Below are 16,478 nucleotides of genomic sequence, written 5' to 3'. Positions count from 1 at the left end.
TATATGACTCCTGCCTTTCTCTCCCCTGACTCCTATGATATCCCTCTCCCTCCAAAAATTGTGATCAATTATATATATATATATATATATATATATATATATATATATATACACATACATACATACATTTGTATATGCAATTTACTAAGTTCATTGAGTGTGGCTCATCTGTACTTATGTCCAGGGCTAACCCTTTGGAATTAGACAACATATCAACATATGCAGGAGTTCATTCTTATAAGGAGAGCAGCCATTGAACACATGAAGCTCTTTGTCTAGGGGTAGGGTCCAATGTGGAATTGGCATGTCACCTGGTATTGTCATAATGCTGGTCTTGTTGAATCATGTTAACATTTTCATATTTTCTTTGCTACATCTAGGGGATGCTATCTAGCAGCAGATGTTCTGGGCTTCTGGCCTTTATCGTTAATAATTGTCAGGAAAACTTCATTATACTCTTTAGAGTTCATCTCAGTGGCAGAATGTGTTAGTTTGTCATTGCAAGAAGTAGAATTTGTGATTCACTTCTTCTAATGGTTACTAGAATTTTATTTGCCATATTCCATTTCTTTTTGTTACGTTTAGCCTCCCTTAACCATCCAGAATTGTTTTACTGTTCCCACTTCCTCATTATTGCTAAATTAACTTTATAATTGGTTTGCATAGCTACCAACTATGTAGCTATCCCTTAATATTTTATTATAAATTATGACTCAAATAAAAACTGCCATTATCTTAGTATCTTTACATATGAAGATTTGTCTTTCTATTATTTTAAGACTTCTTTAAATGTCTTGGAGACTTTATTTTTTCTCTTCTTTTCTCTACAGCAAGACGGATTCTGGATATACTCTGAATATTGTAACAACCACCTGGATGCCTGCATGGAACTCTCCAAGCTGATGAAGGACAGCCGCTATCAACACTTCTTTGAGGCCTGCCGCCTCTTGCAGCAGATGATCGACATTGCTATCGATGGTTTTCTTTTGACTCCAGTACAGAAAATCTGCAAATACCCCTTACAATTGGCCGAGCTCCTAAAGTATACTGCCCAAGACCACAGGTAAGCCATTTTAAGGACGCAGAAGGAAACAGCTTTTAAATATTGCCACTATTTGACAGTATGTATCTTTTTCTGTTCCTGAGCTATGGTTACTTAATCTATAAAGTAGGATATATTCCTGCTTACTCGACAAGCCCTAGAGAGTTGCTTATAAAGTTGTAAGCAAGTCTGTACACAAAGTCACATACATGATCTTATATGTAACTTATGCCCCACCTTCATGGACTACAGCTTCCAGCTTGGCTTTTAATACTAGGATTAGCCTCGTGAATCAAACCTGACAGAGTAAGTGCTTAACCATTCACTCCATTCTGTTTGGAAGACTCAGATGCCCTGCTAATATCCTTCCTAACTTGCACCAATCCCACATTCTTTCAACAAAGCTAATTCCCTTGTTTGCTTACTTGGCTTTTCTATGCTTTTTTAAAATCCATCCACACTATATGTTGTATGTAGACTTAGAATATAGTTGAGGGAAAACAGATTGAGACTTTCCTTGAAGATTGTAATTTCTTTAATATTTAAGCATTTTTCTATCTTGTTTCTTCATCCTCTTCCTCTTCTACCTTCTCCCCTTCCTCTTCCTTCTCCCCCCTCCTCTTGGTCCTTCTCCTTCATTGAGACTGAATCAAACTATATATATCTGCCTAGACTGCAACTCATTATATAGATAAACCAAGTTGGTCTCTAGCCAAAACATACCTGCCTTGTGAGTGCTAGGATTAAAGGCATGTGCCCTCACACTCCATGGTTCTTAAATATTTTCAAGGGAAATAACCCAACAAAGGCTATGAAGGATATCTCTTTGAGTGGAAGTAATGTATTTAATCTCTTAGCAGTATGGTATATGCTAAAAATCATCCCCATTGATGGTGATGCTTACAGTTAATCAGCCCCAGTCTTTCACATATCTTACAATTTAAGAGAGTCAGAGTATTTCTAGCTTGACTTTATTTGGTATGAAACTTCTGACCTTGGACTTGTTGGTTTAACTCTTAGCACTCATTCTTTTTTATTAGATATTTTCTTCATTTACATTTCAAATGCTATCCCAAAAGTTCCCTATACCCTCATACGAAGAAATAAGTCCCTTGCTCAAATTCCCAAGTTTTCATCCTGACATATTTTAAAATAAAATATAAGCACATCATTTTCCTACTCCATCTCCTCCCCCTTACCCTTCTTATGTCTTTTTTCCTGCTCCCACATGGCCTCTTCTTCTTTAATGATTCTTCTTATATACACATATAAATGAGTACAACCTGCTGGACCATTGTATGTTTGTTGCCTGAATATGTGTTTCTATGGCAATTCACTTGGTGTTGGATAATCAATCTGGAGGCTTATCCCTTCCTCATCTATTTCCAATGATGAAGGCTCATGGTCACATATTATTGGCAATTTCTACATCAACCCCCGATATTTGACATCTACCACTTAACTTAAGGATACCTGGTCTCATGACTGTGAGCTAAAGCCAGACAGGAGTAGCAATATGCCCAAGGAAGAAGAGGATAAAGACAAAGCCATAGAAAAACTATTTTTCAGGTCTCTGGAGCTATATTAAGATGCCCCAAACAAGTTTTAGAGTGTTAGAGACTTATCCTGATACAAATGTCTGAAATGAGACAGCCAGAGTAGTCTCTGAAGTAGAAGACTGGATGAAAAGTGATAGGCAGTAAATGAAATTCCATTTGCTTATGAAAGTATGACATAATTACCCCTTACCTAAAGTAAGAAGAAAAGGGGAAATATATAATGGCATGGTTAGTTGATATGTCTAAAACTAGAAAATCTTGGTTCCGTCACTCCCAATAATGGGTGGTAGCCAACCATCCTAGCCATTTTCTTGTTGTATTCAGTTTTAAAGCTAGTGGTACAGATCAGATGTGATGGCATTTATTCTTGAACCATCGTAAGAAAAGACAGCCAGCTAAAATGGCGAAACTAACAATTATAGGACCACAGCCATGATTGCCTAATACTTGTGGTCAGGAAGAGGACTTTCCTATCACCAATGTCCAATTGAATGTCATGTTTGTGATGGCCTTGGAGGATTAAGATAATAACTAATACAACTGAGGAACTAAATTTTTAGCTTATTGAAGTTTAATTAAATATGACTATGGTACCACTCTGAATGGGATAATTCTATGATTACCTCCCAGAGAGTGGATTAAAATACTGGTACCCTCAATCAATAAAAGGAAAGACACAGGGGATAGGGAACTGGGCCTGAAGAACTGCAGTACTTATTTCTGTCATTACTGCCATTACTGTCATTACAGTTCTGTCTAACTGGCTCAGTCAGTCTTGTCAGGGAGAAACACTGACAGTGTTAACAAGCTCGCAGATCATCCAGAGAAAGGAACAAGCAATGTGACAAGATGCATAATGTGACAGTGGGAACAAACGTGAAGTTTTACAGGTGAATCTGAGCAATCAACAGTTCAAGAACCGGTTGAGAAATTCATCTCCTAGAAAGCATGTTTTAAAGAGACTTAGTGTAATTAGTCAGTAATTACACTCAGTATGACTGACTCATCATTATACCAGAAAACATTCTAAGGTTCAAAATACGATACTTCTAGCTGTCTCGAGAAAGAATAATTTGGTTAAGAGAAAAGCCTGTTACTACAGTGGATCAAATGCAATAGTGTTTGAGATCTATAGTTCTGGAATGTGTGCAAAGTACAGATTGGAGTCACAGATGGTACCTAAGAGGATGTGTTGCATGGTATCTGTCCTGGCATCTAGAGCTTGTTCCATCATCCCATTCTCCAATATGTTAACAACAGGGAAACAACATTTTTGCATCCTTGCTCACAACTATTTTTCCAATCAGTGCTGGGAAGAGTATAAAGGCTACAACCACAAAATAGATTAGCTTTACTGAGAGAAGATATTGATACTGAGCTGTAATGAATCGTATTGCCTTCTCAGGTCATCCTGTCTGTGTCAAATGGCTGGAGTTGCACTTTCAGTCTGCCTTTTATAATAGCTATTCAATTGGAAATCAGGTCAGATGGCAGACAAAATTTTTTCTCAACACACAAATTATCAAATGTTTCCAGAAGCTGGGATGTAGGTTGTACTGCTCAGACCAAGAATTCTATGGGAGATATCCTGTATTCTATCTATCACAAGAGAAATGCTTAATACTTAGGTACTTAATCTTATGGATTAAGAGTAAAAATAATATGTATGGATGAGTGCATTTATTTATTAAACCTGTCAATAAATTCTGCCAAAATTCTCCCCATTTTCTGCACGAGAAAATTGAATCAAGTGCGAGTGACACTTGCTGAAGACAACACTGCTAGTTAGTGATAAAACTGGATGTGAACTCCAGAGTCTGGTTTCAAATTCTGAGTTCTCATGCATTATCCTATATGGATCTCCTCATTGTACCAGAAGAAAAATAGCACTAGTATTCCATGGTACCATAATGACTCCTTAGAAATACAGATAGATGAGATGGCTAGGATGTCTGGACTATACCATGTATAATGCTTCTGTCTTGTTCCTTGGCTGGTTTTATCAGGTAAGACACAAATAGAGAGGTATAAAATTTGAAGAGATCTATTCCCTTTGAAAAGAGTTTACAGGTAGGATATCTACGAGGCTGGTATGGTTTTTGTATGAACATAAGTCACATAGTAATCTAAAAATAGGACTGGAAATTACTATCTGATAACCCAGACTCTTACTAAGGAGGAAGAACAGAGTGGATTTAGAAGTGGCGTATTGCACATTGGTTCATCCACATTTCACTCTTATTTCTTCACAGTGATTACAGATATGTCGCAGCTGCTTTGGCTGTCATGAGAAATGTGACTCAACAGATCAATGAACGCAAGCGACGTCTGGAGAATATTGACAAGATCGCGCAATGGCAGGCCTCTGTCCTAGACTGGGAGGTAGGCCCTTTATTAACAGGGGTTTGGGGAGGCCCCGCTTGCTTGTTGAATAAGCTATAACTAGTTTTCATCATTATTCTAAAAATATTCTGTCACCTAGTCATCCTAGTGTGGACACCCACAGTTTCTTTGAACTTAGAGAGGAAGTGACTGAAATCGTCATGCTTTCCTTGCCAAAAGCTACAAACTGGGAATGATGACACTTCTTACTCATCTCTCAGGCCAAGGTTGTGTGACCTGATAGCATATAGACTGGCATAACCAAGACGGAAAATGTCAGCAGGAAGGAAGTGGCATTTAAAAACATTGCAGTGATAGTAGAGAAGTAGATCCAGTACCTTTCCGTACGGCCCTCAACTCAGGTGGAATTATCTGTGTTTAAATAACAGTATTCCCTTTAACATTTCAAATTGCTTAGTCTATCCCAAGGTGACCATTATTAGGGTTAACAAAGAGTTGATCAATGTTCAGACAAAATCTTTGTTCTTCTATTCTTCCTAATGTGGATGATATAAAAACACCACTGTAATTATCAGTTGACACATTTTTATTCTGATAGATAATATCTTCTAAAGGTAGAATACCAGTGATACCTTGAGATATAAAAATAAAATACAATATATATGTATAGAGAAAGGGGAAAAGAGCAGAATGTGTACATATTTACATACATTTAAACCCGTGCTTATAAGAAGCCATCACTGGCCCAGACTTAAAAGAGCAATGGATTCTCCTTTTGTTGGGAAACCTTTAGAACCTATTTTCCCTTGAACAGAGAAAGGTAGGATGGGTAACATGCAGACAATTGTTGTCTTGGTAAGGCCGACTATTTGGCTAGAGAATAAAAACTCTTGCCTTAAATCAGTGCCCGTCTTTTTCTCCTCCATCTTTTCCTCATGAATATTCAGATCTCTTTACTTAACTCTAGTTACCATTTCAGTCATCTGCCATATCCTATGGAGACTACTCTGCCCCTCATAAATCCTGAAAAGTAAGGAGATGAGTTAAATTGTCATGTATTCCTTAAAGAGATTATAGCTTACAGCAGTTTAGATTAGAATGGAGGAGAGCCTGTTTCCAAGGACTGTCGTTTCTGGAAATTATCCATTTCTGAGCTCTGTGGTTCAGAGATTTGGATGAGCTGTCATTTCACTCTCTTTCACATTAAATCATTTTAAATAAAGAGAAATGGAACATATCCCTTATAGCTTCTCTTCAGCTTCACCCCCCCCCCCGCCAAAGATTTTTACAAAGTGCTCCTGTTTGTACCTCATGTTTGGGAACTAAATCATGTGGCTATAATTTTTCTCTTTATGATATCCCTCCCTTTCTTGTCTGCTTGTTTAATACCTGATTTCCTATTCTTGTTTACTATTGGATGGTATAATCCAAAGAAACCAGAAGAAACATAAAAAAAAAAAAAAAACACCAACTAAACAGTATGATGGTTACAGAAAAGGTATCCATTTAAAAGTGAAGGTAAATAAATAAAGTGTACTTCTTGGTCCAGAAGATTAAACATAGGCCCAGGTAAATTTATTGCTTCTTTACACTTACTGACATAAGTTGACTCAGGCACCATTGAAGATTAAAGTGGTTTAAAAGGATGACATTTTCTTTTGCCATTCTTTCAGGACTGCTCAACCTTTTTGACCTTAAAACCTGACATTTTTCATCAACAAATATATGGGGTCTCACTAAGAGCTATCCTGGGATGCAAGCAGCATATGGGCCACAGGTTAGATTAGATATGCCTGCTAGGCCATTCAGGCCACAGCTCCAATATCAATTATCCTGTAATCAGGTAAATGAAGCTGAAAAAATGAGTTGTTAGAATTAATTAGACTGAAATGAAGTCTGTTCCTTGAGACATTGGCTTCACAAAAAGTATATGAAAAACGTGCAGGAAAGCTCTGGGTAGGGTTTAATGGTCAGTGTTCATCTCTTACCCACTGATTTCTTCACTAACAAGATTGTTGAATACTTACTCAGTATCGGGCATCATTCTGTGTTCTAAGATATATATGTTAAGTGATGGATCAGTTTCTATGCTTCATGTTTCAGTTAGGAAGAAAAACAACACAAGAATTTTATCATCAGATATGGATAGGGAATATGAAGAAAAATAAAGTATATTAGGCTAAAGTAATAGAAGAATTACCAAAGGGGACAACATTTGAGAAAAGACCTGAAGGAGATGAAGGAGAAAAATCATGTGGCCTTTTTGCAGCAGAGCATCTAAGGTGGAAGGAAGCCCCTGAAATCCCAGAATTAATGTTCCAAGCAAAAGAAAGAGGCCAGTGTCGCTGGGGGGAAAGGCAGAAGATGGTATATGAGTAATGGGAGGTCAGATTATATATCCTTAAAGGGCTTTGGCTTTACGTTTGGGTGGAAGGCACTGGAGGATATTGAGCAAATATATGACAGTAGGAGACTTGCCTTGTGAACAGCCCCTCTTTGTCTGGCCCCTGCCAGCCATTACAGAATCTGAGATGAGTCAGACATGGCCTTATTCATCTAGAGCAGGCACATAGGAAAGTGAAAAGTATGCAGTAAATGCTGGAAGAAGGAAGAAACCAATAAAGGCAGTGGGAGTAAATGTCATTTTGTGGGGCAAGATAAAGAGATGGATGGTGCAAGTGAGTCAGAGGAGACCAGAATGAAAGCTCTAAACAGTGAGAACACCCTTTCCCTTATGTAAACATAACTCTTTCCCTCACACAAATATATTTGGTACTTTCAAGTAGTCGTGTGGAGTGGATCAAACAGGACCTGCTTAAACCACTTCCCAGGGACACAGAGTGAGTTAACACAGCCATTTTAAATAACAGACTCATCTCACTAATCTTCCAATGTAGCAAATTTTTCTGATAGACGAGGTACCATCATTCAAGAGCAGTCTTGTAGTGAGGCACATGGGATTCTGAACTTGATTGTAACTTTAATTTTTTTCAATGTCTACTTGTAATCATAGTTCTTAAACATTTTAACCTCCCTTCTATCCCACCACCCACAGAGGTAGTGGAAAAGGAAGGATACAGGGTAAATGAGGAAATGGACCTGTTTAGATTTGATCTTTGGAGCAAATATTTTTTATTAGATATTTTCTTCATTTACATTTCAAATGCTACACCCAAAGTCCCCTATACCCTCCCCCCCTGCCCTTCTCCCCTATCCACCCACTCCCACTTCTTGGCCCTGGCGTTCCCCTGTACTGGGGCATATAAAGTTTACAAGACCAAGGGCCTCTCTTCCCAATGATGACCAACTAGGCCATCTTCTGATACATATGCAGCTAGAGACACGAGCTCAGGGGGTACTGGTTAGTTCATATTGTTGTTCCTCCTACAGGGTTGCAGCCCCCTTCAGCTCCTTGGGTACTTTATCTAATCTTATCTGTGTTGTCAGTTAATCAGCAGTTGAGGTCACAGGAGTCAGCAGTGACAGCTTGATCTACTTGCAAGCACTTAACGGATATATGAGCGTTTAGTTCAGTAGAGTCGGAATAGCAAACAGAAATCAGCAGCGGTGGCCCAACCTAGCAGAGACAGCCAGGCCTCCGCCTCAGCACAAGTCAGCAGGAGGGACCAGGGCCAACAGGAACACCAGGGAAGGTTCTCCACTGTGCTTCTCTCAGCACAGCGAAGACCACCAAGGATGTAAGAGCAACAAGCTTTACACAGCCAGCGCTACAAACAAGCCTAGCTCAGCCTCTGTCACTGTCCCTGGAGTCCTAGAATCTGAGCATTTGGGCTCATACCTATAGCCTCAGTGTCTGAGGAGCTTCAGGAGAACTGCAAGTTCCAGAGCGACCTGAGCTATGGAGCAAGCCTCAGGCTTACCTGGCCTACATAATAAGACACTGCCTCGAAAATAATCACGTTTGGCATCGACTTGTGTTGTTAACCAACTTTTATGCATTCTTTCACATCATACATAGCCAAAGTGGGTTGTGGCATGTCTTCCTCTCTTGTGTCAGGAAAGGCTAACTCTCAGAAGTTTTTTCCAGCCCTTTGAATCCAAAGGCTCAATGCTAGTATATAAACTCAAAAAAAAAAAAAAAAAAAAGACTGTTTTACATTTGTCTTGGATACTCTTGTACCTAAATTTGGATAATAGAGTCAAAGCAGTATTTCTTGAATGGCTTTCAAGTTCTGTTATTAGAAAATAACCCACTGAGATCTCCAGACTAGAGGTAATGATATAATTAAGAATACCATTTCCTGATGTCACTCTTTTTAGCATATTATTCTGCCAGAACTATATGCTTCTGATTATTTCTGAAGAAATATAAAACTTCCGCCTTTAGTCTTGAACCTTGGGTATAAACTTAGCATTTTAAGGTAAAGCTATCAGAGATGGTACTGTACATATCAATTTTCTTTTACCACATTTAACTGCTGGCAAACAGACTGAGGGACTGGACATCTGGACAGTTTCGAGTCTAGAAGCAATATAATTTATGATAAAGAGTAAACGTGCTCTCTGGAGATAGATGAGGATTAGGTTGAACATCTGTAGCCAATAAGCTTCATAATCCTGCCCTATCACTTGACCTTTTGGTACTTGAAGATGTAAAATTGGTGCAAGATTTTCATGCAAATTGGTGTCAGAATTTTTGTGAGGTACAAAAGACATAGAGTGAAAAACAGTCCCTTGCACACTATTGAGGCCACATATGGTCCCTGGAGTATGAGTTATCTTTCCCGGCCACTGCTCCCTCTTTCCACCTTCCATGCTAAAGCATGTGTTGGAGAGGTTCTAATTTTATTGTCAAGTATTTTCTCCCTATTGCATTTTTATATGGAAAACAGAACATTTTCCACTACCCTTTCAAGCTTAGTGAGGGACCAGGTTGGAACTGAGGGACTGGAGCGCAAAGGAGATTCGTAAAAGATAGCAAGGAAGAGAAGAGAGATTGCCGGCCTGCCTGCCTGCCTGATTGACTGACTGAGGGTCTCATTTAGACTTAGAGTAAATAAGAATACAGGAGAAATGGAGGGAGGCAGAGAGCAGAAAGAAGACTGACTGACTAAGGGATATTCTTATTTAACCTCATAGTAAATAAGAAAATGAGTCTTCTCACTTACAGAACTATAAACCTTTTATTTTATTAGATATTTTCTTAATTTACATTTCAAATCCCCTTTCCCAGTTTCCCCTCCAAAAATCCCTTATCCCCTCCCCCTTCCCCCTGCTCACCAACCCACCCACTCCCATTCCCAGTCCTAGCATTCCCCTATACTAGAGCATAGAACCTTCACAGGACCTAGGGTCTCTCCTCTCATTGATGGCCGACTAGACGATCCTCTGCTACATATGCAGCTAGAGCCACTTGTCCCACCATGTGTTTTCTTTAATTGGTGGTTTAGTTCCAAAGGGCTCTGGAGGTGCTGGTTAGTTCATATTGTTCCTCCTATGGGGCTTCAAACCCCTTTAGCTCCTTGGGTACTTTCTCTAGCTCCTTCACAGAAGAACACACATGATATGCACTCACTGATAAGTGAATATTAGCCCAGAAGCTCAGAATCCTTCTTAGAAGGGGGAACAAAATACCCATGGAAGGAGTTACAGAGACAAAGTTTGGAGCAGAGCCTGAAGGAACAACCATCCAGAGACTGCCCCACTTGGGGATCCATCCCATAAACAACCACCAAACCCAGACACTATGGCAGATGCCAACTATAAACCTTTTAAGAGGGCCCAGAAGTTTCTCATTTCCTCCATCTCTACAGAGGTCTTATTGGCTACCTCCCATCCCAGTCTTATGCTCACCTTGCGCTATCTCTGTGTAAGGAATTCTACCAGCTCTACTACCTGACTATGTCTCACCATCCAATATCCTTCCTAGGGAGAGGACATCTTAGACAGGAGCTCGGAGCTGATCTACACTGGAGAGATGGCCTGGATCTACCAGCCCTATGGCCGCAACCAGCAGAGAGTCTTCTTCCTGTTTGACCACCAGATGGTCCTCTGCAAGAAGGTAAACTTAACCTGTTCTTTTCTATGAGAGGTGAGAACTTCAAGGAGCACCACAAGCTCCTCCCCCTTCATTATCCCCAGGTGTTTAAAGAAATAGGCAAAAAGTGCCAGAGGAAATTGGCAATAGTTCCATATTAGAACTGGTATGGCATGAAGCTCATATGCAGCATTATGAAATGCTGACATTAACACATTTTATCCTGGTATCATTTATATGTTTTCCTTCATTAATTCTTGGGGTATTCCTTCTGAGCTCCTTGTACCCACAACAGATAGCCAGCAAATTTAAACCAGCATTGAAAGAATATTGTGGTATTTGTATCATACTTAGCAAAGAATACCTTCCGAGAGTACTTTTCCCTATTCCCACTTGAATGGGGCCACCTGTGCCCCATCCTTACCCAAGGAACCAACAAAGGGGACCACTTGTTGTTCAAACAAATAGAGACCTCTATGTTACAAGATCTTCCTTCATACTTCTATCCATTTCCTATACAAAGTGCATCATCAAACCACCACCACCCGGAACCTTCATCCATGCTGATGTTGGATATCCTGTCTCAGTAATCCTTTTGAGGAGATACCTTATACTTGTCACTGATCCTTGGATACCTCTGCAAATGTTAGTTTCTGAGCCACATCTCTTTAGCAAAGAGTGATAGCATATATTCCCCCCACATAAATTCTCTACTGCAGGATCCTAATGGGATACTGTTCCTCCATTCATGGTAGAAGGTTCAAACCAGTGTTATCAGTAAGACTTGCCAGACAAGAATTTTGAATCAGGGAAAGAGAGGAAATGAGGGAGAAATCAGGGTACTCAGAGTGACTTTCAAAATTAATTTTCATTCTTTGCCTGTTCTCTACTACGTAGCTACTTTGCTGTCTCCCTTATTCAGTAGCAAATGCCCCTGAAGAGGGGTACTAAGTCTTGAAACATTAAGTGAAACACTAAGTACATATATGTTTTATGTTCCTTGCCTTCTCTGTATGTGCATGTGTGTGATGTATCCTACATTACATCTTTATGTGTTTGACTTTCGCAGTCAATTGAGAGAGTAAATTGAGCTTAGATTTAAACTGCCTTGGTGTTTGCAAATAAACTCTGAATGCCAGATCTGGAATCAATAACCTGCTAGTTAATTAGGGGAGCTATTTCAGTCGGGATCTGAGCCTGCACGAGAAAACTTGCCAATCTGCGACTCAGCAAATCACCTTTGTCTCCTTTAGCTCCACCAGCTCTAATCAAAACTTCCATACAATTAGGAGGCAGCCTTTCTGAAGGTTAGTAAAGGCAACTGGGAAGTTCTTTGCTTACCAGTCATGTCACCATTTGTCCTTTGTTACCACTAAACTCTGTTCATGCTTAGAACACTTAGTCAGAGAGAGGGAGAAAGGGGCAAAGGAAAAAGGAGGAGAGAGTGGAAGAAGAAAAAAATGAAGAAAAGGGAGAGGGGTGGAAAAGAAAGAATAAGAGGGGGGTTAGGAATCTGGTTTGTTTCAGGGTTCCACACTACCCACCTTTACTTCTTTTTTGTTGTTTGTTTGTTTGTTTGTTGTTTTGTTTTTTGAGACAGGCTTTCTCTGTATAGCCCTGGCTGTCCTGGAACTCACTCTGTAGACCAGGCTGGCCTCAAACTCAGAAATCCACCTGCCTCTGCCTCCCGAGTGCTGGAATTTAAGGCGTGCGCCACCACTGCCCGGCTGTTTTTGTTATTTTTATTAAAAATATACTTTATTTAAAAAATGTACCTCATAATTAAATTCAGATAACCAAATTTGAGTGTTTAAGTTTTTTTTTCCTTTTTTTTCCCCCACCTATACTTCTTGATTTTGACATCTGTCCCCAAAGGATGCAGTTGCTTTAATTAAAATGTGAAACTGAGCTCTGAAAAACAGTGGCTAGAGGAAGCAGTGCTAGGAGCCCAGACACGAGAAAGTCAAGCAGAGCCTCCTGATAAAGGAAAAGAAAAAAGATGGAGCAGTAAGCTCTAATAAGGAACAATGGGGCAGGGGAAACAACCAAGGAGTGACATGCCAGCACTAAGATGACAACTAGCTAGTGAGAAAGGCAGTGATTAGGAAGACCCTGGTAGTGAAGGGAAGGCTTCCAGGTTCAGGACAGCCAAGTTGGAAGCACGGGAAAAGCAAGCAACAGGACATGAATGACAACAGAAACAAACATACATAGCTTCTCTCAGATGAGAGTTTTATTGTTTTACCGAGGCTTTCTTTTCAGATCAGAGGCAGCCTGGAGTTTGAGGCTGTTAACCCCACAGACCTGGATGTTCCTTACGCTGGCTTCCCAGAGTTAAAACACTATAGCCTTGTTGTGTAAAGGCCACTAAAAGTATCCAATGTGTACTGAGTCCATGGTTGAGGGTTTCTGCGCCACCACACCCAGCCTCATTATCTACAATAAGTCTTTCTATTTATCAAATGGGAGGCGAACCCAAAAAATAATAATGGAGTGGAAAGAAGGTAGGCAGAGGAGCTAGGTACTTTGCCTGCTAAATTGTTCTTACCATTACTGGAAAAAAAAACAAAAACTGACTCTTGGTAGCAGGGGAAAGGCTCGGGGAGGGGAAGGCACAGATCCCTCCAGTTGAAGATAACCTTTGATATAAGAAAAGCTGGATGCAGGCTAAAAGGCTGAAGTGAGCAAAGGCTTACCTTACTCACCTTATTCACCTCTGGAAAATTATTCAAATGGATGTCTAAGAGCTCTGGTTTTTGTTTGTTTGTTTTTTGATTTTTAACATAAAGAATGGGCTACTCACTGCCTACAGCAAGGAGAGCTGGCCCAGCCCCCTCACCTAGTCAGTGTGGGAGAACTGGCTATGCCTCTCACTCAAGAAAAGGTCCAACAACTCACATTGGCAGTGTAGTAGAACTTGTCCTGGTGGGAAAGGCATGGGGAAGCTGGACCAAGGGTGGAAGAGTGGACGAGCTGGAGAGCTAGCCCTGGTGACATGGGTGCCAGAGAGCCAATCCTGCCTCTTGCAGGCTGTCACAAGCAGGAGCGCTGACCCTGCCCATCACCTGGACAGAGCAGGAGAACTGGCACAACACAGCCAACATCCAAGCTCAGATCCAGGGCCTTTAGTTGGCCCACCCCACATATATATCCCATCTGTGAGCAGCTGAAGTGCTTGAATAAGCTGGTCCTACAAAACCAAAGCTGTAGGACCTCCATGACACAGGGCAACAACAGGATATCTGAGAGTAGACCTGGTGAGGATCCAGTGTTGATAGTGTAGCAGAAGCCAGAAGCCTCAAACCAGACCAGGGACTCACTGCACTGAACATTCGCAAGTAAAGCTGTTTGGACAAAGGATATGCTCTTGTGACACACAGTGACACACCTCAGTTTCCATGGTGAGATTTTTTTTTTTTAGGTTATTTTTTTCTCTATCTTGTTTTTATTTTTCTTTTCCTTTGGAGGTTGCAGTGGTGGATATGGAGGGAAGGTGAGATGAATGGGTTGGAGTGCATGATGGGAAATTCACAAAGAGTCAATAAAAAGTTACAAAAGACAGAATAGGCTAATCAACAACTAAATAATTGAGTATGGCTACACTAATCTTTCCAATAAGCTCATACTTTAAAAGGGCCCTTCATAAATGTGACATTTAACAGGAATAACACAGTAATTTTATAAATACTGAAAGATTAGCTTTTAAATCTTCAAGACAAAATTAAAGATTTCTAAATACATGAATGTTACTAAAAAATAAAGGAAAAAAAATAAGTGATAGTCTGGCAAGCCCTCAGATGACATAGAAGGTTTAATGATAACAGAGAAACATCGAGTCCTTTACCAGGAGGAACTGAAAGCCTAAGGGTCCGAGGTTGCAATAAAGTATCTCATTGCTTAGGATTTTTATTTTGACAGAATACTCTGTGACAGTCACATCTGCCTTTGTTGGACCTGTAATCTAATAAAATTTAAGTGTAACATAATAAAAATGTACAGTTATTCACTGAAATAACTCTCAGATGTCTCTGGTGGAATGGCTTTAGGTAATCTTGGCAATATTGAGAATCCTAATGAAATCTGTGGCAAAAATACACCAGTTTTCAAAACAGAAAACTATATTGTGAAGAATATAATGAATATAAAATAATGATGAACTGGCATTATTTGAATGACTCTCTGATGCTATTTTTTTAACGTTATAATCACTAAGTTAATTCAATATTCACCACAAATTTACCAGGGAAATACTGTGATTATTCCTATTTTAATGATATGTGAAATTAACTTTCATGTTTTCATTCATCAGACTAGAGATTGACCTAAGAATTTGCATGTGTAAGGCAAGTAGTCTACCAATGAGCTACAGTCCCCAACCATGGAGCCAAGGGTAAAACTAGTCAAACTGTCCCTAGGTTCTACACTAGTGACTTCTATTCTCAAATTTTGTATGCAGAGATTAGTTGACTATGAGAGCTCAAAAATGATGTTTCATTAAGAACTGTATTTGTATTCTATCTTTAAATGTAAGTACAAGATTATAAGACTGAAACTCACAGCGAGAGTCTGTATTTCAGTGTGGGAATCAGGTGATTTATTTTGAGACAGGGTCTTTTGCCCCACAACATATCCTAGAGCTCACTATGTATCAGAATATAAGTTAATACTTCTGATCTACGTTGCTTCTGCATCCCAAGTGCTGAGACTATAGGCATATATCACCATGCCTAGTTTATGCAGTGCCAGGAATCAGACCAACGGCTTCAACTGAGCCACATCCCCAGCCCCAAAAATCTAATTTTTTTTCTGCTACCACCTTAGATCCTCTCATAATTTTCTTATAGAGAAAAGAAACATGGTGTGATAAAGTTAAATGATTCTGGTCTTAAATTCTTTTTTAGCATGCTTATTATATGAATCAAGCAAGTAACTGTTTATTTCATGCACCTCCATTATATCGCCTAGAATGCAAGGAGAATAATCAACAGGATTACTGTGAAGAATAAATGAGGTCCATGCATATGAAGTGGCAGTTGAGAGGCAGGACTATTGTAGATGCACAGGTAGCTTGTTTAGCCCCTACTTATTGACAAAATTGATGAAGTCCCCATCACTCAATTTACCCACCTATTGACTGAATAATTATCTGCTACAGGTAATATAGGAAACATTTAAATATCCAATCTGTTCTTTAATATTCGACTACTAATGTCCACCTGCTGAATTTGTCTGACTCCTCTGATCCCTTTACCTTGCAGCCCGGTAAACACAATCTTACCTGTTTTGTACACTAGGAGTTGGAATTGAATAAGACACTCAGAAGAGCTTGAACAGCTTGTACAACTTGTAGTTTGTCTTGGCAGAGGGAAGGATAAAAGAGGGAACTTTTAAAATAGCAGTTATCATACACATGAAAGACAGCAGCAGCTCCTTTAATTTCTGTGCCTTTTCTTTCCTTGTCATTTCTAAGACCCTTTTGTTGTCTTTCTTCTTATCCTATGTACTGGCCTCTGCTCCTCTATTAGTTTAGTTTTGT

The 16,478-nt window shown here is 39.6% G+C and overlaps 1 protein-coding gene across 6 annotated transcripts in view; it reads left to right on the top strand.

Moving 5' to 3' along the window:
• The window catches only part of Arhgef9 (Cdc42 guanine nucleotide exchange factor 9), a 150,801-nt gene that overhangs the window by 115,388 nt on the left and 18,935 nt on the right, over positions 1–16,478 (top strand). For all 6 annotated transcript variants that reach the window (XM_029534076.1, XM_021187595.1, XM_029534075.1 and 3 more), the window contains 3 exons: positions 831–1,063; positions 4,854–4,983; positions 10,835–10,966. In XM_029534076.1, coding sequence (XP_029389936.1) covers positions 831–1,063; positions 4,854–4,983; positions 10,835–10,966 — 495 coding nt within the window. The remainder of the gene's footprint in view (positions 1–830; positions 1,064–4,853; positions 4,984–10,834; positions 10,967–16,478) is intronic.

Source organism: Mus pahari, chromosome X, assembly GCF_900095145.1.
Source record: "Mus pahari chromosome X, PAHARI_EIJ_v1.1, whole genome shotgun sequence".
NCBI lineage: Eukaryota > Metazoa > Chordata > Mammalia > Rodentia > Muridae > Mus > Mus pahari.
Note: the sequence above shows the minus strand (reverse complement) of the source record. Positions and strands in the feature narration are given on the sequence as shown.